Here is a 22,109-nt window from a genome sequence, read left to right on the forward strand (position 1 = left end):
GGACGGCAGCGGGGCCGAGGGGAGCGGGACCCCCCAGCGGGATTCACGGTGTGGGCGCCAAGGGGCCTAGGTAGAGGGGGGCTGCGCAAGGCCAGATGGGGAGCCTGAGGCGTTGCCATGGGAACACCTCAGGATGGGGAGTTTGCGCAGAGGTCGAGAGAGGGGCCCTGGGGCATGCGCAGTCGATAACGGGAAACTAAACTATCGGAGGCGCCCTCTCGGGGTGGGGAGTGAACGCATGCGCCATTGGGGACGCTTGCTCGTTGTGCGCATGCCCAGCGTCGTTTCCCTGCCAGCTGTGCCAGGGAGGCTCTGGTTGGGCGCGGGGTGAGTGTTTCCGGGCGGCGGCGGAAGGACGCTGCTGCAGGAGGGTCAGGGCGAGCAGCGCAGAGCCGCCGGCGGCAGCAGCAGCAGCTCAGCCGGGGGGATCCGGCCGCGGAACATGGGGCGATAGGCGGGGGCGCCGGTGAGTGCGGGCCCCGCCCGGGGCTGGGCTCCCCCTGCTCTGGGGGAGAGACGGGGGGAGCAGCCGCCCCCCGCGGGGGTTAGGGGCTCCCCGGTGGGCTAAGCCCCAGGAGACTCTCTGGGGAGCGGTCTCGCTCTCCTGTCATCACCAGATAGGCACCTCCAGCCTGGGGGGTGGAGGGAGGGGGTTTAATCTCCAGCATCCCCTTGCAGAGCCTGGGATGCGTGACCTGGGAGCGAAACGCCGTGGGAATGACACAAACTTTAAGTCCTTGCTAGAGGAGTCTCTTCCAGCCCAGCAGGGCGCTCTTCTTCCCTGTCTCGGTGGGCCCAGTGTAGCCAAGAGCAAGGGGATGTCAGGGATCCCATAGCTTTAATTCATCCTGGGGTAGAGTGACCAGACAGCAGGTGTGAAAAATCGGGACTGTCCCTATAAAATCGGGACCTCTGGTCACCCTATCCTGGGGTCCTAAATTCAAATGCGAAGTGCAGTCTAACTTTATTTTGTGTCGCATCTTCAATCCAAACTCTAGCTCTTAAATGCCTTAGAGGGAAAAATAACAGAAGGAAAACCTCAAAGCTCTAAGGATAAAAAGTTGGTTTCACATGAGATTTGAAAATAGATGGCAGATCCATTTAATTGCCCAGTGACTTCCTACGGTTTCAGTGAAAAATCACTTCAGTCGTGGTGTACTGAAGTTTATAAAGTGAAAGAGAAAGCTCTGAACTCTTACTGTATGACTGGAACATCTGTAAGCTCCCATGGAGTATTCAGTGGTTTGAGCAATGAAAAACTACTTCAGACAGTGGGTACAACTATATTTTAGGAGAAACTGGAATTAGAAAATGTATGCATGTTCCTTTTCCTTGCTTATCATTGGAGATGCCATATTATATTTTTGGCAGCTAAGAGAAAAACTTGAAGTGAAAGGGAAGTATGCTTTAAAAAAAATCTCTAAAGGGGAAAAAATGGCCTACTCTGTCCCAAGTGACACATGTTGAATAAGCAAATACTTAGACCGTGTTAAATCCTGAAGTGTTTTATTTAGAAGACTTTGGACCTGCAAATGTAAAGTGAAAACACATTTTTAGAACCCCGCAAATCTGTGGATATCCACTTTATATCTGCGGACCATGTTTGTGGATTGGATTCAGATACAAATTTTGTATTCGCACAGGGCTCTACACATTTTCCCTTAGTTAAATGCAGCATTTATATTTTGCCAAATCCACAGATGTTATCTTGGAAAACAGAACTTGTTAGTTGTTGAGAATATATATTGCACACTATCCAGTCATAGTTAGTGAGTTATTGCACCTAGGAGTCCATGTTCAATGCAGGAAGCTTGCAGAATTTACTGAGATTTCCCTAAATGTCTGTGAAAACTTAATTATACCATAGTTGAGCATTCAGAGACTGAAGTTTTAGAAGTCTGTGAGGACATGAGATTAATTTTTCAACCTTTGTTAATGGAGCATAGCCACAGGGAACCCCCACTGTATAAGTTTTTAAAATGAGTTAATGTCTGCTGTGATACGCAAGAAAACAGTATACATTTTCCTAGAGTTATTCCTGACTCAAACACAAGGAAGAACCTTATGGAACCGTGTTAGGGTACAGAATCTGTTTCTACAATTATGTATTTTAGCTTGTTCATACAAACCTGAGTAGGGCTGTGGATGCATTGTATAATGTGGTCTCCTGACGTCCAATTTATTAAACTGGTTCAAAATGAGCTCTTCATTTCAGAAGTGGTGGAACTGATTTTTTTTTTTTTTTAAGTAAAGATGGGTGGCCTCTGTGTTCATATTTAGGTCTTTGAATCTGATTGATTATGATATTGATTAATTAATATAAGATCCATGACCATCTATATAATCAGCCATAGTGCCGGTGTTCGGTGGCTCCTTTTACAAAGTGTACTGACATATTTTTCTCCACACGTTAAGGTTTGAATCAAACCCTTAAAGGTGACCTACAAAGGGGAAAACAACTGAATTTGTAACTTTTCTTTCGTTCTGATGAGCATGGGAGGCTGGAATGGGTCTTGTCTGCTTAATTTTTAACACTAGAAATTCTGGTTTTCATTATCCGGGAAGATTCTGTGATAACTTGAGAAATGAAGTTATGACTTTGCAAGGCTGAAAGCAGAACAGCTGAGAGGGAGGAAGGTTTTTAGCCGCAGTTAAAAACTTTTTAATACACAAATCACTCCAGTGCCTAATGAACACTTGGTAGAAAGGAGATCTCTTAAAGGTTCAGCCAATCCTGCCCTTACAATGAATGTATAAATACTTGCAATATACCTCTCCTGAGATACCCACCACTTCCAAAGAGGTCCTCTAGCAAAACAAGGGATGACCAGACTTGACACTTCTGATATTTCTAAATTAAAAAGCAAGCTGTTAAGAAAACTCTTTAAGCTTTTATCCATCATAAAGAAGCCACACAAAAAAGTACATCCAAATTTCCTAAAAATTCCTTTGCAGATTACCTTTAATTTCTCTGTACAGATTTCTTTGCTCAATGTCTTTTCTTCCTGGAAATGGGAGCTGCAAGCACTTTGGTGAATGGTTCGACAAGTTATCTTGTTGCTGTAGACCAGGGGTCGGCAACCTTTCAGAAGGGGTGTGCCGAGGCTTCATTTATTCACTCTAATGTAAGGTTTTGCGTGCCAGTCATACATTTTAACATTTTTAGAAGGTCTCTTTCTACAAGTCTATAATATATAACTAAACGATTGTTGTATGTAAAGTAAGTAAGGTTTTTAAAATGTTTAGGAAGCTTCATTTAAAATTAAATTAAAATGCAGGACCGGTGGCCAGGACCCAGGCAGTGTGAGTGCCGCCTTCAGCACGCGTGCCATAGGTTGCCTATAGACTATAAGTAACTGTAGACTATAAGTAACTTTGCATCTTCTAGTCTAATGCTGTAATAGTGATACTTATTCAGTTGCAGTACAGATTACTCAGGTGCCAGTGGCATCAGTACAAGCCATGGGGCATAGTCCTGCTGTGGAAGAAAGCTATTGTTGCAAAAATCTGTACTCTAGTGCCCTCTACTCCAATACCAACTAGCCCTGTACTTAATCTTTGTTTTTAGGTTAAAAGTTTAACATAGACTTCCCTTCACCCTTGAGGATCCTGGGAAATACCTTGCCACTTCAGAAGACAAGGTATGCTAGGTTCACAATTACTGTTTAAAGTAAGGCTTCATATTCAATGCCCAGAAAAATTACAGCTAATCATTTTAATAAGGACAAGGCATACCTGTGTTGTGGTGTGTATTGTCTGCTGAAGCTTGTTTCCTTTTGATCTTCCTATGATATGGTCGGTGACATGCAAAACAGCTGGTATCTTTGTGGGAATGAGAAATATGTAGCACAGGAGGAGGGGAGACTAGGTTAACACTGGCTATTTACTTACAGGAAGCTTTTGGAAAATGGCCTCTCCATTCACTGGGCCCACAGCAGTTGCTGATGTAATTAAAGATCTAGACACTCAGATAGCTGTGAGTAAATTGCTTGAGCTTGCCATGAAGTGGCATGTAGGACTTGAGGTTGAAACCTGTGCATCCATATCTTGTTTGTGTTCTAATGACTTGATTATACCCAAAGGTTGAAATTAGAGGTGAGGGTAAAAATTGCTCTGCATTAATATAGTGCTTTTTGCCCAAGAATTTCAAAGCATTTCACATCTTCTGACCCCTCCATGGTAGGTAAGATTTCCTACTTTGTAAACTGAGGCACGGGGCCAAGTGACTGGGCCAAGATCACCCAGCGAGCTAGTGTCAGAAGCAGGAATCCTGGAATCCTTTCGTCTGCTTCTTGCACTATGCTCTAGGGGCCTCGCACCAGAAGTGCCAACTAAGAGCTTATAGGGCTCTGTACGATTGAAGAACAACCCAAGGCACGAACGTAGGGATTTTGCATTATTTTAAAATCTGTTAACATTGGGCTAGAAATTGATATCAGAGCTACATGAAGTGACTTGCATTTGTTTGTTTTTTAAAAAGAAAAATATATGTAATATATTTGCAGCGGTGCATGACTTTGAGCATTGGAATGAAACACTAACATATCAACTGGCTAAGCATTCTTGTGTGATTATTTTTGAGTGATTTTTCTGTGTGAATTAATACAAACTAACAAAGAATTTAATGCAGTTATAGGGGGAAATCACATTTTCTACAAAAGGTAGAAAATATTATTTCTCTTCATTTATATATAAATGTCCTTGATCTGTTTTGGTTTTGGTTTTTCCTGGTAGCCTGTTTTCAACTTGCATCACTTGTGTCACTGTGAGAAGAGACATTTCCAAAGGGTGCTGTTTTGTAGAAAAGTTTGAGAAAACTGCAGTATAAGAGAATTTGAGACCCCAAAATCTAATTATGGAAAATAAATCACTTAAAACAAAAGTCAGAAATCCAAAAGTTGTCATCACGACCAGTTTTATGTTCAGACACAGAAAATGCATTGGCCTCAATGCACGGGCAATAAGATTTTTCAGAGTTAATATAGGCTGCTATTAAAGTTTCCACTTAAGTCACTTCACGGTTTAATATCTGTCCTTTTCAAATAGTGAGATGCATTTTCTATGTAACCACCTACTTATTGGTCTGAACTATCAGCAAAATAGTGGCAGAAGCAGGAATCCCATTGACAACTGGGGGGAGGGATAGCTCAGTGGTTTGAGCATTGGCCTGCTAAACCCAGGGTTGTGAGTTCAATCCTTGGGGGGGTCACTTAGGGATCTGGGACAAAATCAGTACTTGGTCCTGCTAGTGAAGGCAGGGGGCTGGACTCGATGACCTTTCAAGGTCCCTTCCAGTTCTAGGAGATAGGATATCTCCATTAATTTATGTAATTTATTTATTTTTAACTGCATTCATTGAACTGAGATAGTAGAACAGTGTAAAAGCATCTGAAATCTCTTACTCTGATAGTTCAAACAATTTAATAAATATTTGTGTATTAGTACTAATCACTGCAGTTTTCCTTGACCATTGTTGGTGATGACTGAAGAACACAAGTTTGGACAGAACCATGCTATTATGGAGCTGGGGGCCACAGATCTGACTGCATGGAAGCCAAGTGGTGGGTCTGTAGTAGTGTGCTAGGAAGAGTAGATGTCTCAAGGTTCTACACCCTATTTACTAATCTAGGTGGCCAGTTCGGATTCAGTCCAAAAGTTATCTGGTGTTTAGTGGCCTATGACATGAGTTAGTCTGAGAATCTTATGGCTAATCTGGAAAGAGCAGGCCGTTAGTTAGGCGTATGAAATTAGTCCTGGCCTTTGCTTGACAGTCCACTAAATTCTATGTTGTGCAGCTGAAAGCCTCAACTGAATTGAGGAATCAAATCAATGGAATTAGAGGCAAAGGAGGGTTTTCTACTGTCATGTCACTTTTGGAGACCTGGCTTAATGCTGACAAGGTTTATAGGTGAAATTGAATTCTAGGGCTCAATGCCAACCTTTCAATATGTGTTCTCATTGCAAAACTGCCCTGCTATTGGAAATATCTTGGTTTGGGAATAATTACCAGTCAGACTTCAAATGCATTGTGGGTGTTGTGTGGCAGATGCTAGAACTGTGCCTTCCTGCTCTGTGCCAGGTTCTCACCAGTGCAGCTACATGGGGAGCTTGTACTCAGCTTTCCCCTCTTCCCAGCTAAGTAGATGTCTGAAATGTCAAAATGGAGACTCTCGTATGGTGATAGTGCCTAGAGACCCCAGTCATAGACCAGGCCCCACTGTACAGAGAACAAAAAGACAGTCCCTGCTCTGAGGAGTTTATAATCTGATTTTTTTCCTCTTTAGTGAAATCTTCCCAACTATACCTCAGGAGGTTGTCATTAATCTGCCAGTTTAATGTAAAGAGTAAGGCTGCCACCAAAGAGGCACAGGTGGAGAAGAGGGAAAAGACCTGTTACAGGTCTGGAGAATTACAGGCCTGGATTGAATTTTGGTGTTAGACTGGAAGTGGGAATGCAACGTTCTTAGGCTGTACTCAGGCTGTCTCAGTCAGACTTCACACCCATCATCGGTTCGCCATTCAGTGAAATCTGTGCAACCATAATGCCTTCCCTTAAAGTTTTATTTTTAATGTACACAAATATTTTCCTTTTCCCATCCACGTCCTTCCTCCCCTCAAAGTGTGTTTAGACGTATCGGATTAAGTTGAAAGCCTCCAGGCACTGCCTACGGGATATGGTCTTAGTACAGATAGTGAGGGGGAGTTTAGGGAGTAAAATCCAGTCTCTAAATTTGTTAACTTTGGTGTTCCTTTCCTTCTCCAGCTGATTGGTCTGGGTCCTCACAACCCCAAAAAGAAGCAGGATCTTGACAAGCTGTATGATTTAAAAACTAAAGCCCAGCAGATTATGAACCAGTTTGGCCCATCTACCTTGATCAACCTATCCAGTTTCTCCTCGATAAAGCCAGAACCAGCCAACACGCCACCACAGAGCTCCATGGCGAACAGTACCACCGTGGCAAAGATGCCAGGGACTCCTAGTGGAGGGGGACGCCTAAGTCCTGAAAGCAACCAGGTAATTTCACTTGAGATCTTGGGCAAGCAGGGAGTTGTTCAGACCCTCCCATAGTTTTACTCTCCCTTAAATGACCTGGAAATATTTTACATTAATTAAACTGATCAGTTGAGTACCCCCGGTTCACCCAGCACTACACAGAGATCCGGTTCCTGCCTCTCTTGATCTTACAATCTGAATCAGACACAAACTGTATAGACCAGCTGCAGGTTGCATCCAGTCTCCTAGTGATGCACTTCAGGGAGAGATCAGAAAATCCCATTCAAAGTATGGCTTGTATGAAAAACAAAATACTGAATACAATGAAAATCTGTCTTCCAATGCTGTAGGTCATCATAACAAGTGTAGGGCAATGTGCTAGATTCCCCTCCTCGGCCTCCCTGAAATAGATCAAAACAGTCAAAATGTCAGTTTAAACCTGGCTTCTGAAGTCAGATTGCTGGCTCCAACCTACTGTGTATGTAGGTAACCTATACCTCCTCAGGACAATGAAGAAGCAGCACCACAGTCAAACAGCTGCCATTCTACGCATATAATGCAACACTTGTTTTCAGTTTTTAACACACACACACAATGATTGGATGCATTCTGGCAACAAAATGGTACATATTCCGAAAAAGGAAGGTATCTGATTTCAGTCTTCTCCAACACCATGCCTTCCCCTGCACAATATCCCCCACCCCGTGCGGTTCCATTCTTGTGGCAATGCTGGGGCTGGAATGGAGGCTTTCTCTTCGCTTCAGAAGAACCAAGAGAGAAGCTGAGATGGAGAGAAGGTCGTGCTCCCCTAGAGGGGGATGACTTAACAGCATAATCATGTCTGAACTCCCTAATCTTACGGGAATCACAGATTCAGATCCCAGTAGCTTTGACTTAGCCTTTCATTCTACCCTGGGAAACAGACTGACTGCTGCACAGTTTGTGTGTAGATTTTCTGGTGCTTTTTAAACTCGGGCTTTGTGGACATTCGACTCCTTGACACTTCTCAAAAGAGTAGGGGTTTGCCTCAGTGTCATTGAACCAAATGTATCTAGTTTATCTTGTAAGACTTTTGGGACAGGGTGATACCATCCCTCTATATCCTACAACAGTCAGCATGCTGCTGATGCTCAATAACTAATAAAATCCTCCCTCCCTTCCTTGCTGTTGTGCAGCATGCTCTGTGCTAATTGGCTGCTGTCCTCTGCCCAGCTGTGGTGTATGTATCTTGTTTGAAGCACTTCTGAATGACAGGCACCATAGAAATGTAAAATATTATCTTTCGCCCATAATATAACCCTGCAGTTATTGAAATTATCCTTGTACTTACAGTCCACCCTTCAAGAGTTCTCATTATGCAATTGTTTTCTCTTGCCAGCACACTGTTGCTTTAATCAACAGTATTTTAGTGTGAAAGAGATGGTAGCAAATGTTGTCTCACGTGAGAGGACAGCCTTATTCATTATTCTGTCCCACTGGCCATTGCTTTGTTTGTAGCTACCAGGTAGGTTTGAGAATGCCTAGTTATTGCCCAGTGTTTATCTGTGCCGTTCCCAGGGTGTTACATTTTGTCAATACTGTGTATAGCCTGGACCTTTGATTACAGTTTTGGGGGCAGTTTGAGTGATTTATTTATTTATTTATTTTGCTGCCGTGCTGTGTATTGCCAGTCAGATTGCTAATGCAGTGTGGAAAATCATCCCCCTTTTACCCTCAGGTTTTAACCAAGAAGAAGTTGCAGGACCTGGTGCGAGAGGTGGATCCCAATGAGCAGCTGGATGAGGATGTGGAGGAGGTAGGCCATATGTGACAACCCGTACCAGTAAAATGGGACCTGCAGAGCCAATCCAGAGCTGTCATAGCCCAATACAGGGAGGATTGGTTCATACTGTTGTGCTGTTACACAAGCTCTGGTCAGCATCAAACATGGTGCTGACAGTCCATATACATTGCTGGTGCTCAGAGGTATTTGTTCTAATTTATTAACCCGGTCTCTTGCTGGTGACTCTCACAGACATCCCAGGGGATTTTCTCTAGGGTGTGGTCAGACTGTTTTCAGCAAGCAGTGGCTCCTGAGGGCTGAATTTCATAGTGGTCACTACATTGTTTGACTGTAACAGTCATCCAAAAAATAACGTGAAGGGGTTTGAGGTGCTGCTTTCTTCAACCCCTTACTCCCCCACAGATGCTGTTGCAGATTGCTGATGATTTCATTGAGAGCGTGGTGACAGCTGCCTGCCAGCTCGCCCGACATCGCAAATCAAACACTCTGGAAGTGAAGGATGTCCAGCTGCATCTCGGTAAGAGATTCGTATCTTGTCAGTGAGGAGACAGAACTGAGGGATAGAAGTACCTGAAAAGGGATTGTCCCCGCTAGACCTTGGGGTAGGGATCTGGATACACCCTACACAACCAGGGCAAACCCTGAATAGGGACATTTGAGGGAAATAGTCTAACTGAAATGTGTGGAAGCAGAGACATGGAGGAGGCTGCCCATTTATGAACTTGAGCCTAGGGTGGCTGTCTAGGCGTCCTGCTGGGAATCAGGGACAAGTTAAATGTCATTATGTTTCTCTTCCTCCAAACTCTCCTATTCCTATGCATGGGCATGCCATTTTGTACCATTCTGCAACCTGGATTGTAAGGTCTCTGGTGTAGGGTCTGTTTATAATAGGTGTATATAGTATCTAGCCCAATGGGACCCTGACTCAAGTCCTTAGATGCAAGCACAGTACAAATAATAAATAACCTTTAAGTGCCTTTAGTCACTGGAGTCTGGATTCCCCGGCACCCCCATTTCTCACGAAATTTCTGCAGCCCTGGCACCAGGGGGGTTCACTGAATAGTTCTTACTATATTTCTAACTAGTCCTTATTGTTCTGGTACGTTGAGGGCTTCCCTGTGTTGGGCATTCTGCACAGCTTTCTTAGGCAGTGATCTGTGCTTTCTGTTCCAGAGCGCCAGTGGAACATGTGGATCCCAGGTTTTGGTTCTGAAGAAATCCGGCCATACAAAAAAGCCTGCACTACAGAAGCTCACAAACAGGTGAGGAGCCCCTTGTGAATGCATCAATAGCCAAATGTAGGGGGGTCAATACAAGCAGAGTCCTTGTCCAACTCTCCCCAAACATGCCAGTGCTGCTCTTGTTCATCTCCGCTCTTGTATTGCGGCCAAGAAAGAAGGGAGCTTGGATATTCTTTTAGACTCCCCCTGCAGTGTGCTCCCAAGGCTGCGACAATCTCAGCAAGGAGTCTCCCTGGCTTAAGGTTTTGCTTCTAACTGGTGGCCACACTCTTCAAGTTGCGGTAGAGAGTCAGTTGTTGGGAGACCCCATAGGAGACATTGCTAGTTTGTCATGTTGGCTCCCTGCACAGTGGACCTTGCAGTTAGCATGTGATGACAGTGCTGGAGAGCAATTCTCGCCTAGCCTCTGACGCTCCAAGGAGGAGCCCAAAACAACCCTTCATCCACAGGCAGTTAAGCGGTCAGGGAGAAGGCACTCAGTTCAGGAGCCAAAACACAACCATGGCCATGAGACAATGCTGCATGACTGGTTTTGCATGGTCCGTTCTGCATGGAGCCAACATACATGTGAATAGCCAGAAAGCTCTCTCTCCAGAAGAGTTTAAAAATCCATGTTGACTGGAGGGAATCCCTGTCTGTAAAACCGCAGGAGTCCAGGGATGCCTATGATCTGATGGCTCTGTCAGCTAATGGCAGCAGCCATGTGTGTATGTAACAGTGACCCAGGTTTTACTGAGCTACTGCAGGACAGCTGCAGGGTCCCTTCCACTGGAAACAAATGGTTACTGCACAACGTGGCAGCAAGTGACTTGTTGCCATTGTATATAGGGGCAGCTGAAAATTGTTTCCTCTCTGACCTTAAATATCTGGCTGGGGGCTCCTCTTGGAAGAGCACTTGTGCTTGTCCTGGAATTTCAGCTGTTAGTTACTTGTTCAGTACTGGTTTCTGTCTTGCTCCTAGTTTGGAAGTTGCTGGGTTTTTTTAAGTCGAAGGCCAAAGCCATCAATAAAAATCTCTACACCCGTGAAACACGCCAGCATGATAATGTGATAGCTCCATTTCTGACACTGGGGATAAAATGCTGTGCGGGTGTGGACAGAGGGCCTTAAAGTGGATTTTGATTCAGTGCACAATGCAAGTAAAATATTTAAACTGTGCTAGTGACTGAGTGAAATTAGGATTAAGGTAGAATCACCAAACTGAAATGATGACTCCAGACAGAATTTCTCCCAAGGAGAGAAGCACAGACTCTCTGAAAAACTTTTTAAACTTTCTGGCTATGGATCTATCCAAGCTAGGATTCAAATAGACTTAAAGAACCATCTTTAAACCCAGGTCGGGCTAATTCATGGTAGAACGTTGCCTACAGGCATGTACAAGCCTGAGAAGGATCCAGGCTGGAACATTTCTCAGCATGGCTTATATTTTGGCCTCTCCCACAAGTTAGACAAATCAAGTTACAAATGGATTTAGCTAGAGCCCATCTTAACTGTTAAAATGTGGTTTCCAAAGTGTTTAAAGGCCATCGTAGACAGGGCTTGTGTCTGTAGTTCTTGATACATCACCACTGTTCACCAGAGCTTACTTTCAACATATGGTATTGCATAAGCAACCTGTTGTGGACCCTGTGTTTCTTCAATCTCATTCCTATATAGCCATGTTCCCAGCTTGATTTGGAAATAACCATGTTCCAGACTCTCAGTTCCCTGTATTTTTCCCTTTTTCCTTTCAGAGGATGGCACTGATCCGCAAAACAACCAAGAAATAACCCCTAGGAATAGCAGGAAGACAACTGTGCATTTTGGGATATCTGCCTCTAAGCTGAAGCCTCCATGACACCATCCATGGGATATTTTTTTTAATGCTTTACAGAGAAGCATATATTTTTTATTAACAGCGCAGCAATATCTATGACTTTATGAGGAGATCGGCCAAAAACCATTATATGCCCCCCTTCCCCAGCCCCCCATCAGAGCACATTGTATCTTGAAACAAAGACTTTATTTGTGACCTTTAAAGTGGTTTATTGTATAAGTGATTGATTGTCCAAGGAACAGAGCATTTTGGTCTTGTTTGGGACAGTATTAGACGCATCTGTAGAGATTTTCGTTTTCCCCCTTCCCTCCTGCCAGTTCAAGTACTTTGTAATGTCAGTGTTTATATAAATACTTGCATTTGTTTTACATTAATAAAGAAATTATTAATCTAAAGCTGGGCATAGTTTCGTGCTTCTGCATTTGATGTGTTTACAGCACCTCATTTAAAACTATAGGCAGTAGGAGAGGGGCTGCTTGCTGCAGGGATGTTTAAAGGACATGCCAGGTTTAGGTTCAAAATGGAGGGGATTGCTCTTGCACTGGTAAGAGACAACACAGACCATTTTGCCTCTAAGCCAGATAAAATCCGGCCGAGGTGAGTAGTGACCATAAGTCCTACCATCTTTTGGCTGTTTGGCCTATTTGAAATAAACTAATGGGATCTGTCCAGTTCCTAGTGCACAAAGGTTCACATTAAGACCGACTGGAGCCCTGGCTGACAGTTGCAGCAGAGAGGCCAAAAACTTGGTGAGTCATGGAAACCGGACTTCCCTCTGGCTCCCTGCGGATCAGGGCTGGTGGGATGGAAGCATGTGCTATTCCATGGTCAAATGGAAGACTTCAGTCTCCAGGGCTGTCAGTTGAGCACATTTCACCAGCACATAACTCACTTTAAAACTGTTTAGAAAAGAAATTGAAGCTTAGGCCACAAATTTGACCCTAGTAACTCTGCTAATCAGGTGGGAAAGGTTCTTCAAATTGCAAACAGGAAAGGGGAGGGGTGTTCCTAAATCTGTACCTCTTGAGTTTTGGGTCGACAAGCATGAAATTGAAAGCTTCCCTCAAAGGCTTTGAAATATATACATGGTCCTAAAATAAGAGCTTTCCAAACTAAAGGCCGCACCGCAGATAAAATCCAGACTTCTTATCTGGTTGGCCCACTTGTTACCTGGGGTTCTTTGAACCCAAAGCTCTTGGTAACTTTTACTCTGTGCAAGGTGGTGTCAGGAAATAAATCAGGGGAGACACGGCCGTCCGAGCGATAGATGGCTGGCACAAACAGGACAACACGAGTGCTTTCACTTAAAGCTAAACTTTACTTAGTCTCAAGCACTTACACACGTCCGCAACAGGTTAGTAAAACACCCCCAACCCTCAATAATTACCGAAGCTGAGTGTGGCTTTCGAGTGGCATCATGACAGGCTTCCGCTGGCCAAACTTCCGTCTGCCGGTGGGGACCCCAAGGTGCCTCCAGAGGGAGCGTTCCTGAAGAGCCCCTTCTGAGAAGTCCAGCTACCTCAAACCTGTTCCCTTTATTTATACATTAATAATACAATGACATATCCCTTAAAGAAAACTTGCTAAGCAAGCAGTTTTTAAAGGTCAAGCAAGAGGTTTCCTTCTGATCATCAATTTAACCAGATATGTTGTTGTTTTTTCCAGAGTGTCTATGCCTTGGGGCCCTGACAAACATTCCCAGGGGCACATATAAACAGACGTCCTGTTTTTCTAAAATAAATATATCCGCAATTTCAACCTTCTTAGGAAGGACGCAGGGTCAAGCTGCCCTGTCTGTGGCACCCAAAACTCCCTTCCCTCTGCCTTGGTTATGCTAAGGCTGCTGCATGACCAATTTACGGCCTGCTGACTGGCTACTTTCAGCAATAAGTTAAAAGCAATAGCGGTTTCAGGCACTTTACTGGTTTGCCAAAATCTCTCCATACACACTGTCTTAAAAACTACATTAAAATGTAAACCTATACAAAGCATGTTTATTGCAATAAGGGAGGGGATTTTGCAAGAATCCTGCTGAGATTGGTTAACGTCATAAGTTCAGTACCTGAACTCTTATTGACAGCCTAGGCAGAGTCCAGAGTGTCCTAAATTGCCATTCTGATACCTGACATGGCCCTTCCAAAATGGGGATTCACACTCATAAATGTGAATGTCATCCGTTCTCTGTGCCCAGCTAATACTCGGTCTTTCCGCTGAGACTGCCATTGTAGGGGCCAGTTGTAGAGATGGTTCTTTATGATGTGGTTTAAAACAGTGGATCCCAAACTTCATTGGCTCATGTGCCACTTTCTTAAAAAACTGTTGTGAAGTGAATGGATGGAACATCAAGTTTGGGTACCACAGTCTGGTCTGGAAACTGGTTGGAGACCTGCCCAATTCATTTCTTAGAGTGGTCACCTAAAAAGCCAACAGATCTTAGTTTAAAAAAAAAAAATAGCAATCAGCATGGTCTAGATTCTAACCAGTAACCTGGAGGTGAAAGTTACCCTGTTCTGTCTTGAAGGCATTTCAGTATCCGGCGTAGTCACAAGAACACAGCCTGCGGAAAGAGCCAGTCCTGCTGGTCTAGAACCAGACTGCTAAATCTAAGTGTTAGGCCTGAGACAGAAGCTGCTTTGCCCGAATAGTGACTGTTTTCATATTAGAAACTTGCGGCCTTGTTCCTAGGCCGTGTCCTTTCAAGCGAAGGGGAAGTCCAGTGACATGAGAGGGACGTGGTGGCAGGACAACCTGCAGCAAAACACCACTTACTGTTAACTTGAGGGTTTTAACATGAGGAGCCGCACTGATGAAAATGGGAGAAGGTGGGGGTGCTTCATATGCTGTTGCTGGGTGGCTCTGTAGACTCCGAGCTGAACATCAGTGCTGGGAAGTGCTTCACAACCAGGATGGCTGGAAGAATGTTTAGTCTGAAGAAAATGCAGCATCCATGGAGATTCTAAATCCTCCGAATCTGCAGACACTTCTTGAGTCGCTGTTTGTCACTTGGGGGACACTTGCCATTTTCATTGGCATGTTTATTGTTCTAACTGTTTAATGCTAAAGGCAACCAGAAATATGAATAAAATGTATTTAACTTTGCATCCAAGTGTAAATTCCAGTCTTTTCCAGTGCCTAGGTCATTGGATTCCTATTTGGAATCTCCTCCAAGCACAAAGGGTGCTGTGTAATCCTGCAGCCTTTGAACATGAGTGGATGGAAACATTACCTGTTCCAAGTCTGTTTGTTGCCTTCGCTGGGAGAGGTTAACGGGAACTACTAGCCTGTTAGAAGAGGCTACTGTGACTGTCCTTGCATATAGTATTGCCCGGCAGCCAAGTCTCATACGGGAAGGTGGGTGATGATAGCTCACTCTGGCTTCTTAGTCTACAATGTCTGGCTAGCACGAGCACTTCTTCTGCTTCTCTTGTTTTCCCAGGTTCTGTACTTTGGGCTCCTCTGTGGGTGGCAGGCTGCTTTTCACCCCATCCCAATCCTTGTTTGGGCTCAGCATCCCAGCCTTCACAGCTTCATAGATCTCCACGGTCAGCAGCTGGAAGGCATCATCCACGTTGCTGTTGCTTTTAGCGGATGTCTCTATGTACTTTGCCCCCAGTGAAGAAGCCAGCTTCTCGGCCTCCTTTCGCTCAACCTGGCGCTGCGGCACCAGGTCACTCTTGTGCCCAACCAGCACAAAGACCACGTGAAAAGGTTTCACTCTGTCTGTCACCTCCCGATGCCACTCCTTGATGCTCTCAAAGGATGCTTGGTTGGTCAGGTCAAACATCAGCACTGCCCCAGCGGAGTTGCGGTAGTAAGAGCGAGTCACTGACCTAGGACACGAGGAGGAAACGGCATGAGACTCTGCATTCTCTTATTGCTTTCCTAAGATCTTTATGGCACAGAGGCAGCGCAGGCTGCCTTGTGGAACTGCTTGGAAAATGTTTTTCTGCAGAAAATTTCAGCTTTTTGGTGGAATATCAAAAACCAAAACTTCAATTCAGAATGGCGCTGTACTGCCTCATGGGAATTGTAGTTCAGGTGCCTTATTCTGACTAGACTACATCTCCCATGATGCACCACTTTTCCCTATGGTAGTGAGAAGTGATGCGTCCCATAAGAATCCCTGGTCATGGTGCATCATGGGAGAGGTAGTCTGTGTAGAGAGCCCCCCCAGAGAGGAGAATGGAAGCATAAAGCCCCTGATCTACAAGTCCTGTGAGATGGCTGGGTGCCATTTTGAATGAAAATTCTTTGGGTTTGGGACAATCATTTTTTTAACTAAATGGTCTGAGGAAAGCTACTTCTCGTGTCAAAACAAAAAAACAGCAACCCCAAAACAAAACCCTGCATTCCATGGAAAACTTTTTTTTTTTTTTTGGTGTCAAAATGTCTTTGATGAAATTTTTGTAACTAGCCCTAATGCCTAGATATAACATCTGTCTATGGTACATGTTCAACCAGATTCGTGTCACAGGTGTGACTCTTAGCTGAGCCAGTTGCTTGACTTGAGTCCACAATGCATCTGTTCTTTCCCCCAGTTTAGCTTGGTTTATGTTCTTATCAGTTTATGCTCCCATATCAGTGCATGTTAGGAAAATCCAGGCAGCTATCTCATTGGACTTTGGCAGCGAGCAGAATGCCCTGAGGACCCCCCGCCCAGTAGCAGGTAGAGCAATGGATGTTGGGATGCCCTGTCAGCCTGAGAGCTGGCTGAACGGGTTACTCCAAGCCAGTCTCCTACAGTCACTGTGCTAGCTTACGCTGCTGGTGGCAGAGAATTAACCATGTGGGGTGTGAACAAAGCATGTTTACCACCAGTCTGGGTTCAGCCTAGAACAGGTCTTTGGGAAACTCTCCTGCTGTTGCCCAGCCACCTGTGCGGCCCCACCTGCCGTGGCAACGGCGCAGGCATTTTTACCCTTGTGTTGTGTCTGCCTGCTCCGAACACAGAGGTATTAACCAGCTGAGCCCCATCTGTGCTAATGGTCCCACTCTTGGGAAATTCCTGGAAACCTGCTGCCCGTGTCACGAACTGGTCAAACCTCCAGCGTAAATGAGACTTCAGAAGCCCCTTTTCTCCCCCGTCTCGGGGCTGGCCCTGGTGCTTCAGGTGTGCCCAGCCAGTTCCTTTCAATGGGGCGCGTGGCTGGTTAATAATTAGCCCCTTAGCTTAAGCAGAAAACTCTGTACCTAATAGCCTGGGGTGCTGGACTAAAGGGCCTTGGGTCTGGCCCGGATAGCTGGTCTCAGGCCTTGGTGCCTGTATCCCACCTGGCCCGGCAGTCTCAGCCCCAGAACTGGAACTCCCCTCTCACCCAGGAGGTGGTTGCTAACCCCTTGCCTTGATTCCTCAGAACCTAGGGTGCATCCTGCTCCCATTGAAGCCAATGGCGGGGGAGGGAAGGGCTCAAATAGTAACATTCAGACCCCGCCCCAGCATGGAACCCACAGGTCCTGCCCTTGGGCATGGGGGGGCTGAGTAGGTGCCCACAGTGTTGTTAGCTGGAAAGTTCTTCACACCCAGTGTGTGACTCCCCCTGACAGTGCCCCAGCCCGGGCGCGAAGCCCCATTTTATAGCAGTGCTTCTCAGTACTATTCCTCTGATAATAATTAAGGGCTGGATCCCCGCTCCCTCCCACTCTGCACCTCTATTCTGGGCAATGGAGCCAGTATTTGCTGGGAAACCCCATGAGTCTCCCCTGCCGTACCCTAGCAGGGCGATGATACATGCACCAAAAATTGGGGAGGAAGGGAGTCCCTAAAGTGAGGCCTTTAAACTCCCCCAACATGCTCTAGAGAGCCCCACGCAGCACTACCTGAGCATGGCTGCAGGCACTTTACACACGGAGTTGGATCCAGCCCAAGGGAAATGAGCTTGGGGGTGGGGGTGGGGGCGGGGGTGGAGCTTTCTGTCCCATTCCCAGGGGTTAGGATGCCCCATAGACTAAACCGCTCTCCTGCATGGCACCAGCTGTCCCCTTTGCTGTGTGTCTCAGCAGAGAGGCCATGGAGAGTCTGAGAGACTATCTAGGATCCCTCCAAGTTGTACTAGAGCAGTGGTCCCCAAACTTTTCAGGGTTGTGCCCCCTCTTACTCCTGTCAGTGTGCCCCCCCCCCCGCAAGAGCCGGGGCTGGGAACGGGGCTGCGGCTCCCCGGGTGGGGTCGAGGGGGGACACGGACAGGGATAAGGAGGCCAAGGCTGGGGCCACAGCTGGGAGCATGTCTGGGGCTGGGGCCAGGAATGGAGTTGCGGTCAGGGGCCGAGGCTGGGGGCAGGGCCTGAGCAGAGCTGGGGGCAGAGCGGGGGCTGGGTGGTGCTCCCTCCCCGCCCCCCATGAGGGGCTGGCCCGGGCCCTGCTGCACCCCCCTGAATGTTCCTCTGCACCCCCCCAATTTGGGGACCACTGGGCTAGAGACACAACAGCAAGGGGCAGCATGGGAGAAGTTAACTGAGCCATGGCCCATGCTTTTCCTTCTCCAAGGCCTTTGGTCTCCGGGCCTATTAACCAAGCCCCTTTCCTCAGCATTGTTGACGCAAGAAAACAACAGCCTGCGCTCGAGCCTGGAGTTTCCTGCACCTGTATTAATCCCCATTGCAACTTTCAGGCTCCCTTCGTTGGCTCCTGCTCTGTCCCTGTCCTCACGCTTGCACGTACGTCTAAACCTCCCCTGTCAAACCCACCTGAATCGCTCCTGTCCAGCCGTGTCCCAGAACTGCAGCTTGATCCGGAGCCCGGGCTCCAGCTCCACAAACTGGACGTAGAAATCCACCCCCACCGTCTGGTTGATGGAGTCGAGGAAGGCACCCTCGGTGTAACGCTTCAGCAGGGACGACTTCCCCACCGTCGAGTCCCCCAGCATGATAATGCGGAACTGGTAGTGCCAGAGCGAATCCATCCGGAGGATCCCAGCCGGTGAGCCGCAAGGAGCCTGGAGCCGAGCGTCTGCGGGCTGGAGTGTGAACTCACACGGCACTGCCGGTTGGGACTTGCTGGAAGTAGAGCGAGATGGTTCCAGCTGAGAGCTGCTCTAGCTCATGTCCAGGCAGGCAGCTGCCACCCCTCCCGCTGAGTGCACGGTGTTTATAGAAGGGGAAGGCAGAGAGAATGTATTGCTCCTACATTTGGCCGTCAGGACTGTCTCTCCGCTCAGTAACACTGGGTCCTGTGTGTTAGAGGAAAGGAACGAGCAAAACAGATGCAAAACGCTGTGATGAGGAAGCATCTCCTTGGCATTAGGTTAGATTAAGAAGATTAGATTATGTGTAGGGGCCTTGTAACTAGTGAGGTCTGGGCGTCTGGTGACTTTGGGTTCTACTCCAGGCCCTGCCACTATCTGTCTCTGGGCATGTCACTGCACCTCGGTTTTCCCTCCTGTGAAATACAGATGATAGTACTGACCTGTGGGAGGCTCAGAGCTTGTCTACCGTCCAGGGGAGCTATTCCAGCATATCCGTTCCTGATTAATGCTATGTGTGGACACGGCTGCCCAGAGAGGGGTGCAAAAGGGGCAGTTTGTCCCAGATCTCCCATCTGAGAGGGCCTCCAAACCCATGGAGTATGAGTGGGCAGCATTGTGACCTGGTGCAATGGGGTGTCAGTGCCACTTCGACTTGGCCCAGCCACTGGGGTGCTGAGTAACGCTGTGCCCCTGGTCCTACACCACTCTCTCAAATTTGGCCCAGCCATGCCCCCACCCCCTTCATGACGGAGTGGTGGCTGGGCCAAACCTGGGCAGTGCTGTGGTCCTGTGTGTCAGGTCACAACACCCACAATGGGGAGCTGGGCCTGGCCCTATGGGACAGGCGCTGTCTCTGTGGGGTGAGTGCAGGGCGTATTTGCTGGCTAATCACCACCACCCTGGCCCCCTGGGGAAGGGTGGGAGACCTCCGTGTCAGATATTGCCCTGGGCCCCCCAAAACCTACACATGTCCCTGTGTGTAGACACACTTATTCCAGAATAAGAGTGTCCACACAGGATTAATCAGGAATAGTTAATCTGTTTTAAATCCACACCTTACTTTATTACAGATTATAGACAAGCCCTTAGTCCAAATGTAAAGGGTTTGAGCTCTTTGGCTGGAAGGCCCTAGAGATGGACTACGATTTAGTATGCTATTATAGAGAATATTTAAAAGACTTTCCCATTCACTTAATAGGATTCGCTTTTAAAGGCAGTTCCTTCCCCGCCCAGCTGCAGCCAACCTGGGCATGAGCTGAGCCCCTGGGGTAAGCAGAGATCTGTTGCCAGAGCCACTGGTTTCCCTTGGGAGAATGTTTAAGCAACAAGACATGACAGGGCACGTATTGCGTTGCGTTCATTCATGCCTTGTGCGCTCTGACGCCAAAGACCAAGCGTTGATATTGCAGCTGGGTGTGAATTAATGCAAGACGTGCCTGGTGCCTGGGTGGCTGATTGGGCCTGCATAATACTTGTATTTGAGTTAATAAAATCAGCACCAGCTTCAGTCGAATCTGAGCCCGGGTTCACCCCAAAGATTTGAAAACATCAGTCCAGGCTGCAGTGACAGACTCCTCCTCACTGGTGTCAAGCAGATGTAACCCACACCTACGCCATGTGGTGGCGCTATTCCCTTTCCTGCCAGTGGTGTCTGGCCCACACATGTACAGATTGATGCCCCTCCTATAAGTTTAACAGAGCAGAGCCTTTTAGCTCCGGCAGTAGCAGCTCATGGGTTAAGATCCGGTGTTCATAGGTTCAATTCCTGTGGCTGCCAACCCACCAAACAGCAGGATGTTCTACAAACCGAATCAAAGATGATCTGTTGGTTAAACTCCCCTATTACACTAGTCTGATCACCTGTATAACCCAGACCCTAGGACTCCCCTGAATGAACAGTGTCTGACAGTCCCCCCACAATTACCTCCCTATCTCCAGTGACACATTAACCAGGCAAAATCATGTGATTACTGCAGAACTGAAACACCAATTGGCCCAGATACTGCAGTGGTGGCTTCAGGGCCGGCTCCAGGCACCAGCTTACCAAGCAGGTGCTTGGGGCGGCCACTTCGGAGAGGGGCGGCACATCCAGCTGTTCGGCGGCAATTCGGCGGACGGTCCCTCACTCCTGCTCGGAGCGAAGGACCTCCCGCCAAATTGCCGCTGCAGATCGCGATCGCGGCTTTTTTGTTTGTTTGTTTGTTTGTTTGGCTGCTTGGGGCGGCCAAAACCCTGGAGCCGGCCCTGGGTGGCTTTATAAGAAATGTGATAGCTAGACTAGGTACAATAGGAAAAAAGAGCTGACCGAGTAGCTCAGTGGTTCTCAACCAGGGACCCCTGGGCATACACGGAGCTCTTCCGGGGGTACATCAACTCCTCTAAATAGTTGCCTAGTTTTACAACAGGCTACATTAAAAACCCCTAGCGAAGTCAGTACAAACTAAAATTTCATAGAATGACTTGTTTATACTGCTCTATATACTATACACTGCAATGCAAGTACATTTATATTCCAATTGATTTATTTTATAATTATAATGGTAACATGAGAAAGTCAGCAATTGTTCAGTAATAGTGAGGCTGTGACACTTTTGTATTTTTGTGTTTGATTTTGTAAGCAAGTGGTTTTCAAGTGAGGTGAAACTTGGGGGTACGCCAGACAAATCAGACTCCTGAAAGGGGTACAGTCATCTAGAAAAGCTGAGAGCCACTGGATTATTTTATCCCAGGAAAGAACTGTTAATTTAAACTGAAAGTTTAAAACTATTTTAAGGGGGATAAAGTGCAGCCTAGTGAGTAGGGAAGGTGGCCTAGACATCAGGACTCCTGGCTTTGCCACTCTTCTGAGCAAGTCACTGGACTTTATTGTGCCTCAGTTTGCCCATCTATAAAATGACAAGGAGTCTGGTGGCACCTTAAAGACTAAAGGTACGTCTATACTTACCTCTCGGTCCGGCGGTAAGCAATCAATCTTCTGGGATCGATTTATCGTGTCTTGTCTAGACGCAATCAATTGATCCCGGATCGATCCCGGAAGTGCTCGCCGTCGATGCCGGTACTCCTGCTTCGCGAGAGGAGTACGGAGTCGACGGGGGAGCCTGCCTGCCGCGTCTGGACCCGCGGTAAGTTCGAACTAAGGTACTTTGACTTCAGCTACGTTATTAACGTAGCTGAAGTTGCGTATCTTAGTTCGAAGTGGGGGATTAGTGTGGACCAGGCCTAACAGATTTATTTGGGCATAAGCTTTCGTGGGTATAAAATGAACGTAATGTTTCCACCCTTCACAGGAGGCCTCATTAGTTAAAAACTGTTG

At 46.7% G+C, this 22,109-nt stretch overlaps 2 protein-coding genes across 4 annotated transcripts; one reads left to right on the top strand and one right to left on the bottom strand.

Moving 5' to 3' along the window:
• Positions 1–402: 402 nt before the first annotated feature.
• Positions 403–12,227, top strand: TAF12 (TATA-box binding protein associated factor 12). 3 transcript variants are annotated; one of them, XM_065421759.1, is made up of 8 exons: positions 403–466; positions 3,569–3,641; positions 3,894–3,976; positions 6,764–7,015; positions 8,712–8,789; positions 9,180–9,294; positions 9,951–10,039; positions 11,752–12,227. In XM_065421759.1, exons 3-8 carry the CDS (start codon positions 3,908–3,910, stop codon positions 11,785–11,787), a joined length of 639 nt encoding a protein of 212 aa, XP_065277831.1. In that variant the 5' UTR covers positions 403–466; positions 3,569–3,641; positions 3,894–3,907; the 3' UTR covers positions 11,788–12,227. The 3 variants fall into 3 exon arrangements, with proteins under 3 accessions (XP_065277831.1, XP_065277833.1, XP_065277832.1); XM_065421761.1 differs by lacking the exon at positions 3,894–3,976; XM_065421760.1 differs by lacking the exon at positions 3,569–3,641.
• Positions 12,228–15,231: 3,004 nt separating this feature from the next.
• On the bottom strand, positions 15,232–18,733 carry LOC135893875 (ras-related protein Rab-39B-like). The gene is made up of 2 exons (XM_065421832.1): positions 18,519–18,733; positions 15,232–15,664 (listed from the first exon to the last, which is right to left on the bottom strand). Exons 1-2 carry the CDS (start codon positions 18,731–18,733, stop codon positions 15,232–15,234), a joined length of 648 nt encoding a protein of 215 aa, XP_065277904.1.
• Between the last annotated feature and the right edge of the window lie 3,376 nt (positions 18,734–22,109).

Source organism: Emys orbicularis, chromosome 23, assembly GCF_028017835.1.
Source record: "Emys orbicularis isolate rEmyOrb1 chromosome 23, rEmyOrb1.hap1, whole genome shotgun sequence".
In the NCBI taxonomy this organism is placed as follows: domain Eukaryota; kingdom Metazoa; phylum Chordata; order Testudines; family Emydidae; genus Emys; species Emys orbicularis.